Source organism: Pelophylax lessonae (genome assembly GCF_965119305.1).
Source record: "Pelophylax lessonae genome assembly, chromosome: 11".
Lineage (NCBI taxonomy): Eukaryota > Metazoa > Chordata > Amphibia > Anura > Ranidae > Pelophylax > Pelophylax lessonae.
The window spans coordinates 175,898,137-175,925,050 of NC_138778.1; the positions used below are offsets into that span (position 1 = coordinate 175,898,137).

The window sequence follows — 26,914 nt, forward strand, 5'->3', positions numbered from 1 at the left end:
CATTGCCTTAAATGAGGCTGCCTCCCATTGCCTTAAATGAGGCTGCCTCCCATTGCCTTAAATGAGGCTGCCTCCCATTGCCTTAAATGAGGCTGCCTCCCATTGCCTTAAATGAGGCTGCCTCCCATTGCCTTAAATGAGGCTGCCCCCCATTGCCTTAAATGAGGCTGCCCCCCATTGCCTTCAATGTGGCTGCCCCCCATTGCCTTCAATGTGGCTGCCCCCCATTGCCTTCAATGTGGCTGCCCCCCCATTGCCTTCAATGAGGCTGCCCCCCCATTGCCTTCAATGAGGCTGCCCCCCCATTGCCTTCAATGAGGCTGCCCCCCCATTGCCTTCAATGAGGCTGCCCCCCCATTGCCTTCAATGAGGCTGCCCCCCCATTGCCTTCAATGAGGCTGCCCCCCCATTGCCTTCAATGAGGCTGCCCCCCCATTGCCTTCAATGAGGCTGCCCCCCCCATTGCCTTCAATGAGGCTGCCCCCCCATTGCCTTCAATGAGGCTGCCCCCCCATTGCCTTCAATGAGGCTGCCCCCCCATTGCCTTCAATGAGGCTGCCCCCCCATTGCCTTCAATGAGGCTGCCCCCCCATTGCCTTCAATGAGGCTGCCCCCCCATTGCCTTCAATGAGGCTGCCCCCCATTGCCTTCAATGAGGCTGCCTCCCACAGCAAAACGCCTGGATCCCCTCATGCTGATTTCCTCCCATCCACTTACTGTTGGCAAGAAATCCGAAAGGTGTAAATGTAGCCTAAATGTAACTGGAATATCTTATTTGTAACTAGTCTTGCAATGGTACACTGTTGCAACGCTATTTCCCCTGAAGTGCAGTGAACACAGGTATGCATGTATTATGATATGCATTTATTATCATGTCTGATAGACATGTCAAGTCTACATTTCCATAGACTTATTGTTTTTACTTTTTTTTTTTTTATTATACAGGATTTATATACCGCCAACTGTTTGTGCAGCGCTTTACAATGTTAGTACAGTTATAATACAATTCAATACAGGAGGAATCAGCCCTGCTCGTTAGAGCTTACAATCTATATAAACTATATTGTCAAAAGTATTGGGACCCCTGCCTTTACACGCACATGAACTTTAATGGCATCCCAGTCTTAAGTTGGATACTCACTATGGAGATCAAATAAGTAATATGGGGTAAAACCTAAACACTTTCAATTTGTATGCAATCAGGCAGGCCCTTGCACTACATAGTTGAAGGTAATTATAAAGGAAATCGAACAACAAAAGTTGTATAGTTTGTATCCAGCTTTAGTCCATAGGGTTTAATATTGAGTTGACCCACCCTTTGCAGGTATACCAGCTTCAACTCTTCTGGGAAGGCTGTCCACAAGGCTTAGGAGTGTGTCTATGGGAATGTCTGACCATTCTTCCAGAAGTGCATTTGTGAGGTCAGGCACTGATGTTGGACGAGAAGGCCTGGCTTGCAGCCTTTGCTGTAATTAATCACTAAGGTGCTCAATCAGGTTGAGGTAAGGACTCTGTGCAGGCCAGGCGAGTTCCTCCACTCCAAACTCGCTCATCCATGTCTTTATGGACCTTGCTTTGTGCACTGGTCCAAATAATTTGGTGGAGGAGGATTATGGTGTGGGGTTGTTTTTCAGGGGTTGGGCTTGGCCCCTTAGTTCCAGTGAAGGCATCAGCATACCAAGAAATTTTGGACAATTGCATGCTCCCAACTTTGTGGGTACAGTTTGGGGATGGCCTCTTCCTGTTCTAACATGACTGCACACCGGTGCACAAAGCAAGGTCCATAAAGACATGGATGAGCGAGTTTGGACCTTAACCTGATAGGACACCTTTGGAATGCATTAGAGTTCAGACTGCGAGCCAGGCGTTCTCGTTGAACATCAGTGCCTGACCTCACAAATGCTTTTCTGGAAGAATGGTCAAACATTCCCATAGACACACTCCTAAACCTTGTGGACAGCCTTCCCAGAAGAGTTGAAGCTGTTATAGCTGCAAAGGGTGGACCAACTCAATATTGAACCCTACAGACTAAAACTGGGATGACATTAAAGTTTGTGTGTGAAAAGACAGATGCCCCAATACTTTTGACAATATAGTGTATATATATATATATATATATATATATATATATATATATGTATGTGTGTTAGCACTTTACATACTATTCAATTACATCAGTCTCTGCCCTTAGGCCTCTTTCACACGGGCATTCCGTATGTCCGTTATCATCCCATCCGTTTGCGGCTGATATACGGACATAATGCATGTCAATGGGATTGCGAATGTCAGCGGATGACTATCCGCTGACATCCGATTTGTGTCCTTTCAGTTCTGTTCCGTTTTTTGGAACGGAACAGAACCCTATATTTCTTCCGTTTTAAAAAACGGAAAGGACGCAAAATCGGATGTCAGCGGTGTCATCCGCTGACATCCGCAATCCACTAGACAAACATTATGTCCGTATATTATCTGCAAACGGATGGGATATGCGGACATACGGACAGGGATGACACAAGTGTCATCCCTGTCCGTAAAAAAAAAAAAAAAAGTGCCAGAGCGGATCGCAATACGGTCCGCTCCGTGTGAAAGAAGCCTTAGGGCTTGTTTAGACTTACCACTGCAGTTGAGCTGCAATTTTACTGCCCCCCCCCCCCAACGGCAGCAGACGGGGGTGTACACATGCCACAGTCATAGTCATTGCTTCAAAGCCATGGCAAAAATGAACTCCCTGACTCAATCAAGCAAATGGGGCTGCAACGGCCCTGCAATCCACGTGGAGTTAAAAAAGTGACATATCACCTCCTGTCAAAAGTGATCTATCCATAGATCACTTTTCAGCTGGATCAGATGCAGCAAACTTGCCAAATGTCTAAACCTAGCCTCAAGGAGCTAAAAATCTAAGGTCCCTCTCTCACATGCATATTAGAGCTAATTTAGAGAGGAGCCAATTAACCTACCAGCATGTCTTTGAAGTGTGTGAGGAAACACAAGCAAAGGCAGGGAAACTCCATGGAGATATTGTCCAGGTTGGAATTTGAAACCAGGATTCCAGTGCTGCAAAGTTTTAAACACTAAGCTACTGTGCTGATCATTTATATTAGAAGTTATTGCTGGCGCTGAATGCAGAGAACCTGAACCAAATGGTTTTAAAAATGCTAAAGAGGGCAATGCAAATTTTGCTGTTTTTCTTTTCTTGGTCATACTTGTTTGTAATCCAGAAAACTATTGGAAGTATTTCTGGAGCCATTACAGTGCAGACTTTATACCATAGAAACCCAAAAGATGGAAAAAAAACAGCATGTCGTGTCTATAGTAACAAGCCGTTATTTTTGTAATGTCCTCGCTTCAATAAAAATTTGGTTGCAATGGGCAGTAGCCACTTTCTTTTCCTGTAGATTGTTCTAGAGAAGTGTTGGTAGAGCGCTGGACACTACTGTAAAGAATGATCTGCAGGCACATAGTGGGATCAGTTCCCACCACTGGTAAAACCAGTAAACCCATCAGACGGTCAAAAAGTGAGAGCATAAACTAAGTTTATTAGGTGAAGAATGTGTTTGGGGGCTCACCAGTCCTCCTTCATCAGGGCCTGTATTTGTAGCGTAAAAGACTGTGTAGCTTACCCGACTTGGATGAAATGGTTAAAGACCTCCTACATGTTGTTTGATTCCATCCCAAGTCCAGTATGCTACCAATTCTTTTATTCTACAACTACAAATCTTGATGAAAGTAGACTGGTGAACCCCTGAAACGTGTTGACTACTCTTGTGACTCTCTCTGGTTGAAAAAATGTACCTTTTAAATTGGTTGGCACCCTGCTTCCTAACCGTCCATCCTATTCTTGACATTTTTTTTAGTAATTTCACCCATTGCTCTGAAGTGCCATGCATTTTAACACCTTCTAATACTATTCCGTGTTAATATACAGTATAAAGTTTATTTTGTACCAAAATTGTACAAAATTGCAGCGTGTTATGCTTTATTTTGGAATGATGTGGCTGATCTCTCTTCCCTTCTATGGATGGAGTTTTGCATGGTTGTACCATGCCTTTACACACACATGAAATTTAATGGCATCCCAGTCCTAGTCTGTAGGGTTCACTATTGAGTTGGCCCACCCTTTGCAGCTATAACAGCTTCAACCTTTTTGGGAAGGCTGTCCACAAGGTTTAGGAGTGTGACTATTGGAATGTTTGACCATTCATCCAGAAGCACATTTGTGAGGTCAGGTACTAAAGTTGGATGAGAAGGCCTGGCTCGCAGTCTCTGCTCTAATTCATCCCAAAGGTGCTAAAAGGTGTTCTATCGGGTTGAGGTCAGTACTCTGTACAGGCCAGTCAAGTCCCCCCCCCCCCCAACTCGCTCATCCATGTCTTTATGAGCCTTGATTTGTGCACTGGTCCAAATCATTTGGTTTAGGAGAATTATGGTGTGGGGTTGTTTTTCAGGGGTTTGGGCTTTGCCCCTTAGTTCCAGTGAAGGGAACTCTTAAGGCGTCAGCTTACCAAGACATTTTGGACAATATCATGCTCCCAACTTTATAGGAAGAGTTTGGGGATGGCCCCTTCCTGTTCCAACATGACTGTGCACCAGTGCACAAAGCAAGGTCCATAAAGACATGGATGAGTCCTGACCTCAAGCCGATAGAACACCTATGGGATGCATTAGAGCGGAGACTACGACAGGCCTTCTTGTCCTACATCAGTGCCTGACCTCTTAAATGTGCTTCTGGAAAAATGGTCAAACATTCCCATACACCAGTGATGTTGAACCTTGCCACCCCAGATGTTTTGGAGCTACATTTCGCATGATGCTCATGAACTCTGCAGTATAGTTGAGCATCATAGGAAATGTTGTTCCAAAACATCTGGGGTGCCAAGGGTCGCCATCGCTGCCATAGACACACTCCTAAACTTTGTGAACAGCCATTCCAGCAGAGTTGAAGATGTTATAGCTGTAAAGGGTGGGCCAACTCCATATTGAACCCTATGGACTAAGACTGGGATGCCATTAAAGTTCATGTTCGTGTAAAGGCAGGCGTCCCAATACTTTTGGTAAAATAGTGTAAGTTACAAAGGGGTATTACTCTATCCATTAAACTAAACGTATGCATGATTTTTTTTTTTTTTTTTTTACACAATTTTTATTAATTTGTATAGCTGCAGTATGCAAATACCAATGTTTGATATTTTAACATGGGGCAGGTACTGTTGCAGGTTAGGGAGTTTTAGATCTCCTTATGTCAAAACACGATCCCATGGTAAGTTTATATTAAATGTCACACAGATTATCAAGAAGGTTTGATTGGGCTTCTAATAAGCAGATTTTACATCTGACTGACATTCTGCACTGTCCTTTGGTAGCTACCTACTTAGGCTTTTACGGAATCGTCCTCCCCGCCCTTCGTCCTTCTGCCTCCTCCTTTCCAGATTATACGAGTCGCGGATCCCCCAATTTGTCACCTGTCTGAAAAATAGACTCGCAGGAGGAGAGTGGAAGTATTATAATACTGATAATCTTTGCTTTATCAATGAAAAAAATCTATGGCTGCTCTACTTCAGGCAACAAAAATAGTTTTAGAATATTGTTCATGTATAGCTGCCAATATACAAAGCAACCAGTCAGTAGTTCTGCCTAATGGGCATTAGACAATAGAGGTGAACATCTAGTTGGTTGACATGAATGACTGCTGCGGTGCCTAAGGGCACCGAGTGCCCACTACACTGTAAAACAAGTATGTCTGAATTGCCCCTTATGTTAAGTGGTGGCATTGCCATTAGGATTTAAATCTATGGTGAGCAGGCATTGCACACAGAGGTGTCTGGTGATGGTTCCCTGACACGCAACTGTTATGTCATGGATAGATCGCATGCTTTATGAATTTGTTTGTTGGGCTTTTATACATATATTTCAACTTGCACCATAGAAGTTTTTCCTTAACAAAAGGAGCTTGTTGTTTTTTTTTTTTTTTTTTTTTTTCACATTTTTGATGATTGTAATTCGCTAAGTTTAGCACTATATGTTCTCTCACGGATACATTTGATGTATGACACTATACAGTGATTACTTTTATTTTTCTTTCTCATTCTCATAAGTCCACGTGATAGGCAAGGGCCTGTGTCTTGTTTTGGAAAAAACGCATTCATTTTATTATATATATATATATATATATATATATGTCCTAGTGGTGAGAGTATACCATATTAGTGGTTCCAGCAGTTCCATGTTTTCTCCTTACACTATTTTTGCACAGATTGTTTCACGTTGATATTTAACATAGCAGCGCATTAGTACCTGTATGTTATTTTGCCATAAGATACAACCAGGTAGGACATGAGTCCCATAGATCTTGTTAAAGAGGGCCTAAATTGAAGTCACACTCCTGCCCACATCACCTTAATGAAGACTGTACGAGTTTTACTGTAAATCTGTTATGAGAAAAATATGGAAGTTGCCATTAAAGACAACCTTCTGTTTTTGTTGACTCTCTGCCTTTATTATTTTAAATAATCACAGAACCCAAAAAACAAAATGTCGGACTATTGCCTGATATTAAAATGAGATAATTACTCCTCATGGGTCAATGTGTTTCTCATTTAAGCTTCCTCAGGACACATGAACATGACTGCAGTTGTAATAGCTATACAAAAGGAAATACAATCTTTATAATTGTATTAAGTAATTGTTAGTTACCACATATTTCTGTACAGGTCTTTAGATTATTGTTATCTTTGGTCAGTCCTTCTTATTGCGCCGGTTCCCGCCCAGGGAGTATCGCGCACAGGTTGTACGCTATTGCCAATGTGTGGCCCATGTATGTTTGATGCAAATGACATTGGTAACTGTGACGGTGTTCACCATCACTGGAATTTAAGGACAGATGGGTGATGGTTTGGATTGCTTCATATTTGTCAACAAGGTCTCCATGTAGAAATATTGAGAGGTCTTTGGCCAGGAAGTACAACTCCTAATATGGTCATTCCAGGAAGTTCAATGAGGAGACGGACTGTCTAACAATGTTGCTTTTGTCTGAGGTGGCTTTCCATTCACCTATTGTCAGGTGTGCTAATGAACTCACCTGTTGTCTGCTAAGGGATGTATTGACACTCAGAGTAATGTGTATTGGGGGCTCGTTATGGAACCATTGTTCTGTGTCTGGCTATCGTGTACATTGATTGTCCCCTGGGGGTTTCTGTCTCATTACACATAACAGTCCTTCTACTTAAGTTATCTGACCAATCCCTGCTGACTCATTTTCAAGTCCTCATTTGCATGGCTAAGGAGGACCTGAAGGAGAACTGCATGTACTGTTCAATTGACCAATGGGAAAGCGGTTGTTGAGGGCAGGATGTTCCAAATTCTGTATAAAAGTGTGCTGTGTTCTTCCAATAACTTGTCTTCCTGTTTGAACTTACGTACAGCCTGCCTGGTATATGTTCTAATGGATTCTGAACGGCACATAGCTGTAGTTCGTATCCCGGAGCCTTGGTTGACCGAACCATCTGACGTTGCGATCTGCAAGCTGACTCACTGGTAGCAGGGGAGTGTCGGGAGAGCAGAAGCGAGCGAGCAAGGGTCTCGTCACAGTAACCAATAATTACTATGTATAATTATAAAGATCCTATTGTATATCTATTACAACTAAGTCCTAGGAAGATCAAAATAGAAACTCGTTGACCCATGAGAAATGATGATCACATTTTGATATCGGGCAAGCGAGCCTTTCAATATGCATTATTGTATATGTAATGATATTCTGAAGTTGGTTACATTTGGACTTTTATAAAATACGTGTACTCTCTCATGCCAATAACGTCTCGCATACACTATTTTTTATTTTTTTTTGTTCTTCAATATATTTGGATGTGGCAATGAGTGGTGTTCTTTCTATTTTGAGTAATTGATCTAGATAAAATATGCAAGCCAACATTCAAAGGAAAGCAAGCAGTCCTAGTCCCAGATCACTGACTTGGGTTTTGAAGACACCGGATCAGTATGACAAACAGGTAACTAGCATTTTCAGAAGGAAAGGTCTTTACTTGTAGACTTCATTTTTTTTCTCATGACAGGTTTCCAGCAATGTAGTATGTAAGTCTTGTCAGCTGATGGCCACCATAGGATTGGTATGCCAACTCATCCACTTTATTGCCTGTCAGGACTGAGTAGCTCATATTTCCAGTGTGGCAGGTTTCCACCAATGTAGTATGTACAGTAAGTCAGTTGATGACCATGGCCACCATAGGACGGCTATACCTACTTGTGTAGTTTAATGCCTGTCAGGGCTGAGTGTCTCCTATTTCCCAGTCTGGCAATGCCTATTTTCATTTTCCCTAGTATTGGTTTGGAGCCATTGGTCTGAATGGTTGCTTAGGCAGCCTTGAAAAAGGTTGTGAGGAATATGGGGACAGTCAGATGTAGTTAGACTACAGAAATGGCTGCCAGTCCATACATAGATGACAGAAGGTTTAAGACGTCATGCAGACTCACCTAAGATATTTGTACAGTTTGGACTTCCTCTTCTTCTCCTGACTGGTGTCTCCTATTCAAAGTAGAAACTTTGCCATATTATGCCTAACACACAGAACCAGCAACCACAATATCTCTTATTTCTATTTCTTGTCAGAGATACTAAAATACAATGATGTTCAAATGGACCGCAAAGGGAAAAATGAGCAATGTGCTCCCTGGATCATAGTGTATGCAATTATATCCACAGTACCAGTTACTGCCAATGTGTGTGCTGGGCTCTTGCAATCGGCACTCTGGATCCCTTCCATATTGTCCTTCTATATTGATTCCTTTTCAGAACAATATAAAAGATGAATTGTATCAGGTGCAATGATAATCAACCAAAACAATTTTTGTCAGCCTATCTCATTCATTTGTCAAGTACCAACATTTATTCACTATGTACTGTATGTAAAGCTAAATAGGTAGCTGAAGAGTAGTCTTAAGGCCCGTACACACGATAAGAAAATCTGTAGGGAAAATTCGTCTGACGACTGATCTGCCGATTTTCGGATTGTTAGTATGGTGCTTTCGACAGCCAACTCTGACTTTTCGGCTGACAAAATCCTGATGTGCAGGCTATAAAATTTTTGTCGTCCGTAATACAACGTCCGATTTTTGTCTCATTAGTACAGATTTCAACGGAAAAAAATCTTAAGAGCAAGACTAGGCATGCTCAGAGACGAAAAAGAAGAACACATACAAAGCAATCCAACACATGACATCACTTCTGAAGTAGAATTCTGTCGTACGGGAAAATTCATATGAAAATAACCTGTTCACTTTCCACATCAGACTAGCATGCCACAAAAAACGGACGACAGATCGTTTGATAATCTGATCGCGTGTACAGGCCTTTAGACTTCCCTGGTCCATAATATGCACATGGGGTCAGAGAGAAAACACAACCTTCAATTTCACCTGCCCCTATAGCTGGCCATACGTGGATCGAAATTTGGCCAGAACTGACCCATGTATGGCCAGCCTAACTCAACAAGAGGAAATAGAAAGTATCATTCTGATTATCTTAGTGCCAGTCAGGCAGCAAGTTAAGGAAGTGCATGTTGCCTGATGCCACTAGGATTGTACAAATAAGGTTTGGGGCACAATGGAAAAAGCTCCAGCTTCTCCCTTCCCCAAAGTGAGTCGCATTCAGCATGGGCCCCTAACTACCAAAGGGCCTTGTAGAGGTGCACAGATTGTAAGTCCATCCCTTGCCCGGTCCTCATTAACTAAAAAAAAAACAAGCTGTGAAGTTTTGCAGCCATTGATTTTCAAACGTTCCAAATAGTAGAGCTGAATATGCTGATGAAAGTGAAATGGTAGGAGAGCCTAGATGCCAAACTAATGGTGATGGACAGTCCTCCTACAGAGAGAGGACCTATCCAAGTAGCCCAGAAATATATTTTTTTCTTTCAGACCCAACAGTGTTTGCTGTCATTAGTACCATGCTATTGTTACTCTATTTAGTATAAGGGGGTGTTATTAACAATAACCTTTACTTAGAACATATGGTAGCAGCCACTTGTAAGCCCTGTTGTCCTGATTGCACTCTTGACTTTACTTACCGCTTGTTCTAAGTCGCTGAATGATATTCTCCAGGAGGTCTGCAATGACTACCTGCATATTTCTCAGTACAGGTCCCCCTTAAAGATTGGTCACCTTCCCAAGGTGACAGGTTTGCCATGGTCAAACCCTGCCAGAACCCATCTCCTTGTACTGTGCAGGACTACTGGAGAATCCAGCACGGGGGCAACTTGCAAGCCACACATAAGAAAGCAAAACCACCAAACCTAGCACTTTATCCTTTTAACACAATTTATTACTCCTAAAAGCCTTCAGACATACTCAATTTTAACAGGTGCTGAAGCGCACCAGACTTATACTGCATGTACAGTGTATCCAACAGCAGTAATAATAAGCTTTCACAAGTCTAAAGCCTCGTACACACGCAACGATTATCGGCCGACTGATCGTCTGACTTTTGTCCAAGTTGTGTTTTGTTGGTTGGAATGTGCCTAGACAGCACACGAATTTTCTCGGCCAACAAAATTCTACTTCAGAAGTGATGTCATGTGTTGGTTTGTTTTCTTTGTGTTTTTTCTTCACTGAGCATGCCCAGACGTGCTCATCAGATTTTTCCCTGTCGAATCTGTACTGACTGCACGAAAATCGGCCGTTGTGTTGACGGCCAACAAAAATTTTATAGTCTGCACACCAGATTTTCTTCGGCCGAAAAGTCGGAGTTGGTTGTCGGAAGTATCATACTAACGAGCCGAAAATCGGCAGATCGGACGTTGGCCGAAAATTCCCTGCCAATTTTCGACGTGTGTGTACGGGGCTTTAAGCTACAATGCTGCCTCTTGTACAGAGTGGTGTGACGTCATCCAGTCCCTCCCCTACGGATTACGCCACAGAGTCACCTAGCTTCATCAGGGGATCTGAATTTTAGTGATAAAGCACTATGTTTGGTGGTTTGTTTTTCTCTGTGTGGCTGAGTGGAGATAAAACGCAAAGGTATTAGAAACAGCAGTGAAGTCCATCACTCTGGGAATGTTTTATGAAGTCCACAATTCAGGACGCAGGTGCTTAGTGACCATACTTAATTGTACGGTCGTATATTCCAGGTGAGAATACATCTAATGGAGGGAGTCCATGTCACTTTAAGTATCATTGCTACAAAGTGGTAGAATGACATAAGTGATTGAAGAGGAATTTATAGCAATAACCACACCGTGGGCTGTGATTTTACTGCAAATAGTGTGACATTGGGACCATTTTGTTTTATATTCTTGTTTAATATATTGCACTACATAAAGTAGCATATTGTGAAACCTGGCACAAATTGGTTATAATTTAGGGGAAAGTTTTGAAAAAAAAAAATAAAAAAATTAGGGTAAAGAGTTGGGATAGAAAGAGAAGCATCTGAGAGTGTTAACCAATTGTGGTTGATCAGATTTGCATGAGTCCACCATAAAATCCTATTCATTAATAATCTTGAGTGGACTGGTGCATTGTCTGGGTGAAGAGGTATTTATATTACGAATACATTTATCACATATTTCCTGTTACTTACGATCATCGCTGGTCATGGTTTCATCAGGGTCATCATAACCTCCAAGAGCTCCTTCCAAGTCCTTATCATATTCAAACTTTTAGGGGAAACAGCAGAAATCAAGAAATGAGAGAAACGATAATCTTACATAACCTGTCTACATTTCACACCCCCACTTTACAGATCTATTGGAATTATTACAATGGAAGCACTGTAATGGCATGCTCAGTAAAAATAAATGTGATTCAGGTCTTACAGCAAGTACTGTATATTTTATGTTCATAGAGCCTTTATTTGAGGTTAAGCTACGTTTTTTTTAATTGATGCAATAATGATTTTTTTTTTCTATGTTGATGGGGCCTTTTTTGAGTTTTAGTTGCTCAAACTTATTACTGACAATCTGTTCTTGGAGCTGTCTTTGTCTTTGCAGCAGAACTCTGCATTGTTTGCAAAAAATGTGCAAAAACAGTGTACATATAGATTGCCTCAAATTTTACCACTCACATTTACCGCAGCACCCTATCCCCACAGATCAAAATGAAGCGTACACAAGTAATAATATTCCTGATTATAACTATACGGCTACTGGACAGTTTTACACTGCTGTGTCCACTACGATGTTTTAATTCTTATAGTACCATCCCATCTTGCGGTCTTCTATTTTTTCTTCTTTTTTTTTTCTCTAGTTAATTTGGGCCTACCCTTGCTAATTTTATATTGTCCTGTGGCTTGCCAGTTTGGCACTACTGTATTGACTGTGGTTCCTTATTCTTGTAGCGAAACACTTGCCTTTTACTTTGTCTCTAGCACATTTGGCCTGTTATCCCTTTTATAACTATTCTGCTACACGCCAATTTTACACTGGTTTGTCCTCTGCAGGATCTTTATTCTTGTAGTGAAGTCCCAACTGGTGCTCTTTGTGTCTTCTACATTTGGGCCTAGCCTTGCTATTTAAAGTTACTTCTTCTTCATGAGAGTTTGATGGAAATTGGCCAGTGAAAGGACAACTGCGTATAAGCGGAACTGGGACAGCCACAGTGAACTAATGGACAATTAGTATCTAAAAAGATCTATTACTTTTTGAGGAAAAATCATGTGTTGCTCAATAAAGGGGTGCTGCAAAACAGATTTAAGGTATTCCCATGTCATTTAAACATTTGTGTATTTTCAAAGCAAAGTTGCCCTCAAAGCCACAAGAAAAAGTCCCTCTTCCCAGTGTATGTGTGTGTGTGTGTGTGTGTGTATGTATGTATGTATGTATGTATGTGTGTATATATAATATATATATATATAATTTCCAGCGAATATTGATATTTTTTTCCTGGCTAATCTATGTACAACTACTGTATATTTTGGTCAAGGTTTTGTACTTCACCAGTTTTTACTCACTGGAGACGTCATGTCAGCTGGTTATTACCCCGACTGTTCTAATATCCAGCGAGGGATGAACATAACACAAGGGCTTAGTCCTGTATAAGGAGAAAAATGAAATCAATTGTCAGTAAGAAAGTAAGACATAATACAAATATTAGATAACCTTACCAAACACTGTTATTGATTATATAACATAATAATAATATATAACCCCTAATATGCAATTTGCTATCAGAACTACCAGCTTTAGGTACATTCCGATGGGTTAGCATCGTCCATGGGCAAAAATCCTTGGACTTCACAGTTTTACCCCAGTTTTTTTAAAAGAGTTTGTATTTTTCTGTATCTAAAGAAGCAGCCATAGTTTTGTCTAAAGATAAAGCAATGTCCTCTTGTTAAAGTAAAACTCCAGTCAAAATGTTTTCCTTATGTTGTGTAGCACAAGTAATGTCAGAAACTCAATTTTCCTTGGAAAGGGGGGGGGGGGTTCATAATGTTTTCTGATTGGGGAAAACTAGAAAGAAAAGCCAATCGGGATTTCTACTGCAATATGTCTTCCTTTCTGTTAAATATAACAAATTGAACTACATAGAGTAGCCAGTCTTAACCAGGGTTTTTGGGGACCCTACTATTCCTCCAGGGGTGGCTAGAGGTTTCTTGAGTTGGCCTCCCATCTGATGGTGTCTACATAGTTTCAGTTCCAACGTCAATTGGCAGAACCAGAAGCACCAAAGTAAGGACCTTTTTTCCCCAATGACCCCAAATAGAATTATCTTACCAGGGGTTTCCTGAGACCTGAAAATGGATTTAAATGGACTAAAAGGTTGAGAGAGGCTTGTATAGCTAGAGAGAAAATATACTTGGCCTGTTCTTCTACATAACGTGGCCTGTTCCTTTTTTATATATTTTTATATCATTGTTCATGTTTAGCAGGATCTGAGTGACATCATCAGTTGGCTGTAAAGCTGAACTGGTTACTGGAAAAATATGTATTTAGTGATCGAGTTTAGATCATATAGTGGTCCTTTTTAATGTTTATGTGGAAAAATAATAAAAAAAATTCAATACATCTTTGCAAAACATGCAAGTTTTTACCATTTTGTCTCTATGAAAACACTGCAAGTACTGAAAAATTTCAGTTTATCTGCCACAAATCCAGTGCGCTCCTAACCTTCTGTAGAGAGTTGACAACACCACCTATGCTACACAGAAGTCCCAAGAAGTGTTGTCAGCCCTGCACAGTTTTCTCTGTCTGGACTGCAAAAAAAAAAAAACTCCTTTTTGTAAAGGAGAGGGAGAGGCAGGGCTGAGTACATCAGAGACAGCATTATCCACTCACTACAGGGAGTTGGGAGCTTACTGGTTTTCTGGCAGGTCAACAGGCTTTTGTACTTGCAAAGTTTTTTAAACTTAAAACATGGAGAAAACTGCATGAAATGGTTAGATGTTCTAAGTACAGTATCTCACAAAAGTGAGTACACCCCTCACATTTTTGTAAATATTTTATTATATCTTTTCATGTGGCAACACTGAAGAAATGACACTTTGCTACAATGTAAAGTAGTGAGTGTACAGCTTGTATAACAGTGTAAATTTGCTGTACCCTCAAAATAACTCAACACACAGCCATTATTGTCTAAACCGCTGGCAACAAAAGTGAGTACACCCCTAAGTGGAAATGTCCAATTTGTGCCCAAAGTGTCAACATTTTGTGTTGTCACCATTAGTTTCCAGCACTGTCTTAACCCTCTTGGGCATGGAGTTCACCAGAGCTTCACAGGTTGCCACTGGAGTCCTCTTACACTCCTCCATGATGACATCACAGAGCTGGTGGATGTTGGAGACCTTGCTCTCCCTCCAGCTTCCATTTGAGAATGCCCCACAGGTGTTCAATAGGGTTTAGGTCTGGAGACATGCTTGGCCAGTCCATCACCTTTACCCTCAGCCTCTTTAGTAAGCCAGTATTTATCTTGGAGGTGAGTTTGGGGTTGTTATCATCATGTTGGAATACTGCCCTACGGCCCAGTCTCTGAAGGGAGGGGATCGTGCTCTGCTTCAGTATGTCACAGTACATGTTGGTTCCCTTAATGAACTGTAGCTCCCCAGTGTCGGCAGCACTCATGCAGCCCCAGACCATGACGCTCCCACCACCATGCTTGACTGTAGGCAAGATACAAATGCCTTTGTACTCCTCACCTGGTTGCCGTCACACACGATTGATGCCATCTGAACCAAATAAGTTTATCTTGGTCTCATCAGACCACAGGACATGGTTCCAGTAATCCATGTCCTTAGTCTGCTTGTCTTCAGCAATCTGTTTGCAGGATTTCTTGTGCATCATCTTTAGAAGAGGTTTCCTTCTGGGATGACAGCCATGCAGACCAATTTGTTTCAGTGTGCGGCGTATGGTCTGAGCACTGACAGGCTAACCGACCGCCCACACCCTCACCCCTTTAAATGCTGCAGCAATGCTGGCAGCACTCATACGTCTATTTCCCAAAGATAACCTCCTGGATATGACGCTGAGCACATGCACTCAACTTTTGTCAACCATGGAAAGGCCTGTTCTAAATGGAACCTGTCCTGTTAAACCGCTGTATGGTCTTGGCCACTGTGCTGCAGCTGAGTTTCAGGGTCTTGGCAATTCTTCTTAGGGGTGTACTCACTGTGTTGAGTGTTTTTGAAGGGACAGCAAATTTACACTGTTATACAAGCTTTACACTCACTACTTTACATTGTAGCAAAGTGGCATTACCTCAGTATTGTCACATGAAAAGATATAATAAAATATGTAAGAAAATGTAAGGGGTGTACTCACTTTTGTGAGATACTGTATTTTCTGGTGTTTGTGTGGTGTTTATTTTCATACATATGCTTTATGGCGTACTGACTTTTAAAATGGTCTGTGGCGTATAAACACTTTTGCATTCCAAGTGCAAAGATGCACTGCATGTTGTTGATTTTTCACAGACCTCTCTGTATGTTGTTTGATAAGATGATGTAGTGGCAGGGAACTCCCAACTACGTGAGAGCCAAGATAAGGCTAGCAGAGGAATCCCCACCACACCCAGCTTACAAATTACCCCAAACTGTCTTCACGTAAGCTTTTCTCTTTGCCATCGTATTTACAGCTGCGCATTGACCATTCACATAAATAATGCACTAAGGTTGAAGTATATATAAAAAAGGAGGTTCAATGTTACTGTTACCCCTACCAAAGTGATTCTGATTTGTTGCTAATGGCTGTAGCTCCAGTTTTGCTTAATCCAGTGCCAGTGTAGTACAGAATAATATCGTAAAAAAACATCCAAAGCCAAAAAAAATACAATGCCTTGAAAACATTTTTATACCCCTTGAAATTGCTCTACATTTTGTCATGTTGCAACCAAAAATGTAAATGTATTTATTGGGATTTTATGGAATAGACCAACACAACGTGGCACATAATTGTGAAGTGGAAGGAAAATGATAAATGTTTTTTAAAATGTTTTACAAATAAATATTCAAAAAAGTTTAGCGTGCATTTGTGTTCAGCCCCCTTTTACTGTGATACCCCTAACTAAAATATAGTGGAACTAATTGCCTTTATAAGTCACCCAATTAGTGTCCATCTGTGTGTAATTTAATCTCAGTATAAATACAGCTCTTCTGTGAAGCCCTCAGAAGTTTGCAAGAGAACCTTTAGTGAACAAACAGCATCATTTAAGGCCAAGGAACACACCAGACAGGTCAGGGATAAAGTTGTGGAGAAGTTTAAAGCAGGGTTAGGTTATAAAAATATCCCAAGCTTTAAACCTCTTATGGAGCATTGTTCAATCCATCATCTGAAAATGGAAAGAGTATGGCACAAATGCAAACCTACCAAGACATGGCCGTCCACCTAAATTGACAGGACGGGCAAGAAGAGCATTAATCAGAAAAGCAGCCAAGAGGCTCATGATAACTCTGAAGGAGCTGCAGAGATCCACAGCTCAGGTGGGAGAATCCGTCCACAGGACAACTATTAGTCGTGCACTCCACAAATCTGGCCTTGTATGAAAGATTGGCAAGAAGAAAGCCATTGTTGAAAGAAAGCCATAAGAAGTCCTGTTTGCAGTTTGCGAGAAGCCATGTGGGGGACACAGCAAACATGTGGGAAAAGGTGCTCTGGTCAGATGAGACCAAAATTGAACTTTCTGGCCTAAAAGCAAAACGCTATGTGTGGCGGAAAACGAACACTGCACATCACCCTAAACACACCATCCCCACCATGAAACATGATTGTGGCAGCATCATGTTGTGAGGATACCTTTCTTCAGCAGGGACAGGGAAGCTGGTCAGAGTTGATGGGAAGATGGATGGAGCCAAATACAGGGCAATGAAGAAAACCTGTTAGAGTATGCATAAGACTGAGGCAGAGGTTCACCTTCCAGCAGGACAACGACCCTAAACATACAGCTAGGGATACAATAGAATGGTTTGGATTAAAGCAATATTCATGTGTTAGAATGGCCCAGTAAAAGTCCAGACCTAAAGCCAATTGAGAATCTTTGGCAAGACTTTAAAATTGCTGTTCACAGACGCTCTCCAGCTAATCTGACAGAGCTTGAGCTATTTTGCAAAGAAGAATGGGTGAAATTGTCACTTTTTAGTTGTAACATGACAAAATGTGGAAAATTTCAAGGGAAAAATACTTTTTCAAGACACTGTAACAGAAGGGAAATATATTTATAGTATTAGAATTCCATAGCTGGAAAGATGTCATGGTCATTGCGTTAAATCTAAGAAATTAGACCAGTGTTTGTCAACCTTTTTGCCCCAGAGGAACCCTTAAAATAATTTTCAGGACTTGAGAGAAAAACCCTGTTAATTTCAATTCATTGGTGGCCAATGGCAAGAATGCCCCACCTGCAGCAGTGGTTATTGGTCAGAATGCCAACCTTACAGGCAGCTAAAATATCATTGGTGTCATGTAGCTGGCTCTACCAAGTGAAATAGGCTCCAGAACTATGCAGGCCTCATCAAATAGGAGGTAAATCAGCCACCGCTCAAGGAGGACCCCTAGGCCCCTATGATACCCTGTTTGAGAATGGCTGAACTAGACCTTTGTTTGTATAAGGAAGAACAAAAGCACTGTTTGAAGACCTTTTTATTCTGTCAATTCAATGGGCCTCAACGTGTACAATCGAACAGACATATAGAGATCAATGTTTAGAACCTCTACCCTAACATATAAAGTGAACCACAGAAGTTGGTTAATCAAGACCTATATACTAGCAATTTTTAACCCATATCAGCCAATCAAATCCTATCTTTTAGGCCAAGGAGCCACATTAATTGGTTTATCAAGATCTATCACATTTCTGTTCCTAACTGTCAAACAATGATTCAAGCTGAAATCAAATTGGTTGCTGTAAATTAATGCACACCAATGACTTGGTCAAGGGGTACAAGATGGTAGAGATGTCAATGTATCAAGAGCCTAGACCTGTTTAATAATAATACTCTAAAATATATCAAGGGCCATACAGTAATCCATAAGCAATAATGACCATGAACCTTTAGGCATAATTTCGGCGGGAAATTAGGCTTCTCAATTCAGACCATTACTCTATTAAATACACGGGAAGCCATAGCTTTTTTTTGTTTCATGACCCCATGACCATAAATGTAAAAATAACTAAAGGCTTTCTAGTATAGATACATTCTCCTCTTGGCCCATCAACTTAAATTTCTTAACATCTAATTCTATATTATTATATAGTGGCAATGGATGTCAATCTTTTTAAGATCCATAAGTAGCTTAGATATGTATGTATTAAGATTCAATCTATAGAAGTACCTCTTAAAAGATGGACTTGTTAAGAGTTCTTCTTCTTCATGAGACATAGCATCTGGGCCATTGTGCCTCCCTTCTTCTGCCCTAACCACCACTGCAAGCATTTCATGCTGTGTTTATTGTTGGAAGGCCATAGGTTACAAATTGTACAAGGGTACTGAGGAGGGTAATTACATTTCTGGACATCAGTATAACAAGAGATACAGAGGGATCTATATATATTTTAGTGTTTAAGATCCTTTCTCCAGATACATATGAATCCCTAAACATGAAATAGTTGCTCTTAGACCACAGGTGTCAAACACAAGGCCCGCGGGCCGAATCAGGTCCTCCAGGCCATTCCCTGTGGCCCTTGAACCTCTCCTGCAGCTGCTTCATCTCCCTCATCTCTGCCCCCACCTTGTCTCAGCAGATGGCAGCAGAGAGGAAAGAACTCCTCCACCAGATCCTCTGCTTCCCCCTGCAGCTGCAGAGAGGACCCCCCCCCCCCCCAAACTCAGCAGTTGACAGCAGAGAGGAGGACACATCTCCTACAGATCCTGCACCTTTCTGTGCAGCCGTAGCACCCCCTTCTCTCCGCCTCCACTGGTCTCAGCATTCAGCAGACTCCGGGAGCTGACTCCAGCCCTCCTCCTGACCCTGCAGTTGCTGCTTCCCCGCTCTGCCTCCATCTTCTTCCCAGCAGCAGCACATAGTAAAGGGGATGCACTGTGATGTAAGGGAGGGAGGTTCTTGATTTATGATAGTGGCGGGCTACAGATAGAACTGGCCCTCTGAGGGCGACCATAATGTGATGTGGCCTGCGATGAAATTTAGTTTGACACCCCTGATCTAGACTCTGTGGAGTTGATTTAACAAAACTGGAGAGTGCAAAATCTGGTGCAGCTGTGCATAACAGCCAGTCAGCTTCTAGCTTCAACTTGTATAATTAAGCTTTGACAAAAAAAAAAACTTGGAACCTGATTGGTTTCTATTCAGAGATTCACCAAATTTAGCACTCTCCAGTTTTAGTATATTAACCCCAGTGTGTGGAATTTCATAAAATACTCTATATCTGAGTTTTAAACATTTGTTTTAAAATGGCCGCAGTAGGCACAATTGGCTGGGAAGCTCACTGGGGTGGATGAACTTTCAAAGTCATTTACACAGTCTTACAAAGCTTCAATTCTCAGGCTGTATAAGCAATGAGTTCTGATGGCAGAAAACTCTGTTCATAGTGACCTAATTTACGGGAAGAACCATGTGCACCTAAAAAGCCACATTCTTGTCTATGCCAAGGTCTGGACACTGAGACTTCACGTAGGAGTGTAGGCTTTTCAGTGTTGATGGCCCTCTGTAAAGTATGTGTGGGGTTGTTGGGGTGATTTTTATATAGGGGTAGATTCACATCTCATGTTTTGCGTTAAGCTCATGTCGACACATGCTAAATATACTCGAGTTGATGTGCGTTTTTAAATATTGTGTTACATAGATATGAAAAGGGTGTTTTTTTAGGTTTACATCTAGAGACAAATGTATTTTTCTATCCTTAACACATATTAAGTACATTTGGAGCTCTGCCAATATTCCTGCCAGGTCTCCCAAAGAAATATAGTGAGCCGCTAATCAACTGCTCACATTGGGAGTTGGAGCAGGATGGTAGTATTCCAAAGCGGAGTTCCCTCTTTCATAAGTTGAAATCTGGGTTCAGATACTCGGCTCCAGTGTATTTTGGAAGCACGTAACAATAGATGGAAGTAATACGAAACCTCGGGTAGATATCAAAAACCATGTGGTAAAAAGACCTCTGACCCTAGATGCTGCTCCAAAAAGCTTTTTAATTAGTAAGCCTAAAAAACATACAGGGAAACATGTTGATGTGTTTCAACGCACCAGGGCCCCAGCTATAGCTATGTCCAAGGCCCTGGTGGACTGAAACGCATCAATGGATTTTTCCCTATGTTCTTTTATTTACTGACCAAAAGGTTTTGGGAAAGCCTCTGGCTGGATGCCACTTTTTACCACATTTTCATTTGCGTATTGGCAGGAGACTGACACTTTCGATGCATTAGCAGTGGGAGGAGGAAGGACAAGCAAGGGTGAGCTGTATACTTTTCTTATCCTATAAATATAAAAAACACCAGTTGTGTAGGTCTTTAAAAATTAATATATTATTTCAAGCAACAAAAATAAATACCCAAATCTGTTTTAATATTGGCCTCCTGTAATCCCTACACATCTATACTCAGATGGGAAAAGAGAGGGGCAACACTAGGAGCCAATCAGGAGCATTAAATGCACACGTATTGTTGTCTTATCAGTGAATTGCACTTCAATGTCCAATCAACAGGCTGTCAATGTCCAATCAATGCGAGGGTGGGGACACCACAATATCCTTTAAATGTGAAAATGGTGCCCTCCTCCTGGCTGTGCATTGGCGTATAAATAACAGAAATGGCTGGACAGAGTTACAAGTCTTTTGGAAGGTAAGACCATTATTATGACGTGCATTTAAAGTATTGCCTGGTGCAAGAACTTCTCATTCGTTATTTCATCCCGCCAGCATAGATTCATAATAATACACCTTTTAGAATGCTTCCCAATGTATATACTCCCTGTAGTATGATCATAATTTTCACAGAATAATTTAGCTTTCTCTACTGTATGTACACAAACCCTTTTTAGGTGTTGGTGATATTCCTCTACAATGTGATACGTCCTAATATTTTACTGATGTAGTATGTCATTCCTTTTAACATGCATTGCATTTGACAGTCAAATCGATGCATTTCATTGCACATCGTGATATTAATACATTATTAAAGCTTTTGTTGCACACTTAATTATTTTCTCATAGCATTTTGTTTACATCTGCAGTTCTGAATAGAATTGATGTGTTGCATTAACACATAACATTTGCTGTTTTTTAAAGTAAAATTCAAGCCAAAACTTTATTTATTTTTTTCTTTTGTTAGGAGAAGGTAGGGAAGGGGTAGAACCTCTGTTGGGTTTGGGGTGTCTCTGTTCCCACTGGAAAGATTTACCCTTGTTTCCTGTTTTGGTCTTCACACAGGAAGTGAAGGGACCTCCCCAATGGGGACATGAACAAAGGAAAAACCTGACAGAGGCTCTAACTCTTCTCCACTCTACTAAAAAATTCTATTTTTTAATGATAGTGTGCTCATTTGAGAGGTTCCCCTATGCTTCCTGTCCCAATGACCCCATAGAAAGTAAGACTCTAAAAAAAGGACATATGTACCAATAAAGGACTGAAAAAGGATTTAAGATACAAGTCCATATTTTACTTCCATATTTTACTGTACAATTTAAAATTTCCAAAGAAAACGGGTTTAATTAAGGAATGCAAACCTATAAAATCTTCGCAGTATAAATGTACTTATTTATTTTTTTAAGACCTTTAAGACTCGGTCCACACTACCGCGACTTGTCAGGCGAATTGTCAGCCTGACAAGTCGCGGTCCCTCGTGGTCCATTGACTGCTACAGGATCCATTCTAATAGGAGCGACACAAGTTGCACCGACTTAGAAAAAGGGTCTTGTACTACTTCGGGGCGACCTCGGAGCGACTTGCATAGACATTCATTATATGAAGTCCATGCAAGTCGCGCCGAAGTCGCGGTGCACGGGTCTTCACAAGTCGCCCCCCCCCCCCCAAGTAGTACAGAGTCCTGTCGCCATAGTGTGAACCAACTCTAACTCTAACATAGGGCCTTTTAGTTAGGCCCATAAAATATTCCTTATGGCATTGTAGTGTTATATTATACACCACATAGGAAAGCCTGCTTTTGTTGCTTTCCATCCGTTATAGCACCACAAGTGAAGCTGCATATGTTGGCTTTCATCCAATGAGTTTCTTGGGACAAAGTCCACTTTTTCAAGGATACATATGAGGTTCAAATAATGTGGGTGATCCCATATGGAGGATGATAATAGGTTGTTTAAGAAATTGTATCATTAACCATTGGTAAAAGGTAAAAAATATCACCACTCAAAAGGCACTTGGAATACGTAACCAGCCCAACATGTTTGAGGGAGATCCTCAGAGTAAAGCTACCCCAAGAGGGGTTGTCCCACTTGGCTCCAAACGCTACCCATCAAGGGATGTTTAGTGGACAGTATAATATTTATTTAGGGGAAAACGTATAGATATGCAAAGAGAATTGCTCCCCCCTCTTTCTTCAAACTTCATCCCCACTTTATCCAAACCCCAAAGTTTTTGTCTTGAATTCCACTTCTCATTAATGCTCTTTTCTACATAAAAAGCAGCCTGGCCCTCATTTTTTTCAGGCGCATGGCTTATGGTGACATAACCTGAAGTGGCGAAAATTGATTGGATGACGGCAACCTGCTCTCTTTTTTTCAATTAAACCTGACGTGCACATCCGGGGAGGTATGATTTAACCCCCTCCCCAGTGAACTGATTTGAAAAAAAACATCATTCCCATTACCAACCCTATTGGGTACCAGTCTGTCGAACTTCAACACATGTTGTCAATAGCTTGGATTACTCTTCTATATGGATAGCTAGGATCCGAATACATCTCACTTTGAGACATCTCCCCTCATTTCCTGTTGCATCTCTGAACAGGAAGTTAAAGGAAATCTCCCCTAACAGGGCAGCCAAAAAAAATTAGCTAATGGGGATTAATGTCTTTCCTACTCTATCCCAAAATTTAAAAAAAAGAAAAAGTTTTGGCTATACATACACTTTGAAGGTTTTAGTAAGTAATAACCTATACTATTGTCTTTGTAATCTGACTTTCATGTATTTATGGCAAATTCAGCTTCATTTTACCACTAATTGAAAAAAAAATCACAAACACAGAGTTATAAAAATATTGCATTAAGCTTCAGGGAATTGATCCCAGTCTTGAAAACAAACAATATTTGATGCTTTTCCTATATTCTCAAGATGACCTAATGCAGCCTTTAGCATTCACCAATAATCTTATGTTTTACAGTATAAGCCTGCTGCAGTTTCTGCAGAGATTATAGGCTGATAGGGAGCAAACTGTGCAAAACCTCCATATCAGCACATTTGGGTGGAGCAGAGCTGGATGGAGCAAAGCGACCAATGGCTGACCAGGGCATTTTTTAAATTAGGGCGGCAAATTCTACATGCAGACATGCTTGTACTTTAATAAGGCAAGATGGAGAGCAAAGATATCCACGTGCAGTAACCCATAGAAACTAAATTCCATCTCTCCATGGTCAGAGCAGAGTGACTGCTGATGGCTCTTTCCCATATTAAGAGGCAAATTTATATTTTTTTTTTTGTTTAATTTTGGGCATAACCTAAGGTGCATTGTTACAGTACAAAAAAAGTGAATGCAATTCCCCAACATATGCTATTTGAATTTTTAATGAATATTTAATACTATGAGAACCATTTATGTGGTTTTGAGTGCTATGGGCTTATATAGTAGGGCACATAACATGAAGAATATACAATAACCAAGAACAAAATGTAAAACCGCACTGTGCACACAAATATAATGCCTTAATATGAAATGTATCTGTTACATTAAATTAAAAAATCCAAATATAGCAAAAAAAAATCCAAATATAACCGCAAACCAAAACAAATTGTACAATAAAAATTACAAACGTGAATACATCTAAAGGCAGCACTTCTAGTAAATAACCAATTTGAAGTGGGATCTGGTTGGTTGTTAGTGGATACTGCTCATTGGACATATTGCAATGCTTTATAAAATAAAACTGCTTATTAAAGGCAAGTCAATTAATATGTGAAAAATATCTATGAATGACTGTATCCTTGATGCCAACATTAAAAAAATAATAATTTCTGGGGCAATCTGAATTAAAATATGCAACTGAGACCATATAAACCTCTAAAGCCAAACTTTAGTAAATATGTATTATGCACTAAGTATATCATTCTTGGTAAATTTAAATACAATAGTTTAATTAAAAAAATGATTTAAAAAAGGGGGGAAAGAAAATCAAATCTAAATCTAAATATGCCCAATTTGGCTGGCTAAAAATTTTCGGAGACAAAGTTCCCAGAATGGAGACAGACTATTTGAATAAAAGGTTATGGTGCACTTTTTATAAAATCAATGCTAATAAAAAAAAAATAAAAAAAACAACAACTTTGTTGTACCGAGTCCCTAAGACTACAGCTACATGGGAGTTCATTTTTTTTTTTTCTGTAGCTCAGTCACACAAATCATAACAAATGGAACAAACGGCTCTCTATGGAGTGGGCTACACAAGTTGCACATGGTAGCAATTCATCTTGTGTGATCCTGCGATGCAGAATTAGTGTGTGGCAAACAAATTAACAGCTGATGTTTAAAATAAATTACAAATGCCTTTATATGATCATCAGTTGGTGTCCTTGAATTTCATATGCAACGGTACTGGGAAACCACCTACCACAGAAATTTTAAGGCCCAAAATGCATCTGTACGCTACAGTGTATTGTGTCATTGCAATGCACATGAACGCACTCCTATGCAATAAACGAATGCATCTGCATTGCAGTGCACTAGAATGCACGGTAACCTACCACGCGTTTTGCCGCACTACATCAGAAAAAATGGTGCAGATCTGATTTTTGGACTCTTCTGGTACATTGGCTGCCCATTCCTTTTGGGAAAAAAATGGATGTTAACACAATGTTCTGGAACATATTGGTCTGAATGGGCCCTAAATTGCTCCATTTTCTATTACAATAGAGGAAAATATATCTCCATACATGCATCAAGGACCATCATGATGAATGTTGATGTGTCATGATGAGCATAAATGTAATTCCTGATTATTTTTTATGGGTTGCTGCAAATTTTTGTGACTCCTTGCCAGTGCTTGAGTTTGCACCAATACCTCTTTTGTTGTAAGCCAAGGGACCAGATAGTAAGGATAACCCACCTGGTTCTTAGTTAATAGGCAAGATCAGATGGATAGTTTCTGCACTACCATGGAATGCATTTATAATAACCTTGTATGTAACCAACTGACATTGCCCAAAGGATTAAAGGACACTTATAACTAAACAAAGATGACTAAGTAAATATTAAAGTATTACCTAAAGCAACCAATGATACAAAATTCAAGGTATCTCATTTTAGAAACGCAAAATACTATAAGCAGTTGGAATAAAATCTAAAAGAATAATCTAAACAATCAGTCTATATAATTGGATGCCCAGCCCATTATACCAGCATCCTTCGTCATCCCAGGCATAAACCTGCATGCCAGGATGAGCTGTAAGCTATGGAGAACAGCCAGATGAAAAGTTTGACAATACTAAGCAAATACTTTGGTAGCCAAGGGTTGCTATACATTATATATTTTTTGTTAATAACTAAATAATTAAAGATTGGTTAATTCATGCATTTACTATAGCAGCTGCATATTCATTTCTATTGTATTTTTGGTAGCCCTTAACCCATTGCAACCTACCTTGGTGACCAGCGTTAGGGCTCCTATCCCGCGTTGGGTCTCGTTCTCCTGAGACCAACTGCTCCTTCCAAAAAAGCCCTGAGTCACCTAAGTCACTGGACCTCCTATCTCTGCCAGAATTGAAGCTTATCTTCACCTACACTCTGCTCCCTCAAACCTCCAACACTCCACCCTCCTCCAATGAAGAAGGCTGATCACCCAACACTCTGCTGTTTGCTTAGTCTACCTCCCAAACTACAAATTTTGTTCTAGAGAGTTCATACTTTTGGGGGGCCTGGGGTGTTATGGGGTGTTGCTGATAGGTTGGCCAGTGTTGGGTGTGTTTTTTTTTTTTTTGTATGTATACTTAGGGTTTAAGGGTATGCCAAATGGCTCTAGCCAACATTTTATAACCCCTTGCTCCAAAAATGTATTGTATATTTGTATGTGCATTTATTTTTCCAATTTGTCTTTGTATTCTTTTAACACCCTATTCTCTAATCTCTCCTTTCTTTCTTTCTTTCTTTCTTTCTTTCTTTCTTTCTTTCTTTCTTTCTTTTTTTTTTTTTTTTTTTTTTTTTTTTTTTTTTTTTTTTTTTTTTTTTTTGTTGTTTTTTTCTTCTCTTTTCTCTTCTTCTTCTTTTTTATTTTTTTGCACAACATCACTGTTGAACATGTAAATTACAAGGATATTCATCTTCATCTGCTGTTTCATTTTTGGATGCACTGTTTTTGAAGGAAACCTATTGTTC

General features: G+C 40.4%; 1 protein-coding gene across 1 annotated transcript in view; it reads right to left on the minus strand.

Annotated features, from left to right (window-relative positions):
* SLC4A1 (solute carrier family 4 member 1 (Diego blood group)) overlaps positions 1–26,334 on the minus strand; it is a 107,237-nt gene extending 80,903 nt beyond the window's left edge. Inside the window, exons 1-5 of the mRNA XM_082271255.1 lie at positions 26,184–26,334; positions 12,950–13,029; positions 11,582–11,657; positions 8,485–8,536; positions 5,369–5,463 (exon numbers count right to left, since the gene is read on the minus strand). Of these exons, the coding sequence (XP_082127381.1) occupies positions 5,369–5,463; positions 8,485–8,536; positions 11,582–11,657; positions 12,950–12,961 (235 nt within the window). The 5' untranslated portion in view covers positions 12,962–13,029; positions 26,184–26,334. The remainder of the gene's footprint in view (positions 1–5,368; positions 5,464–8,484; positions 8,537–11,581; positions 11,658–12,949; positions 13,030–26,183) is intronic.
* Between the last annotated feature and the right edge of the window lie 580 nt (positions 26,335–26,914).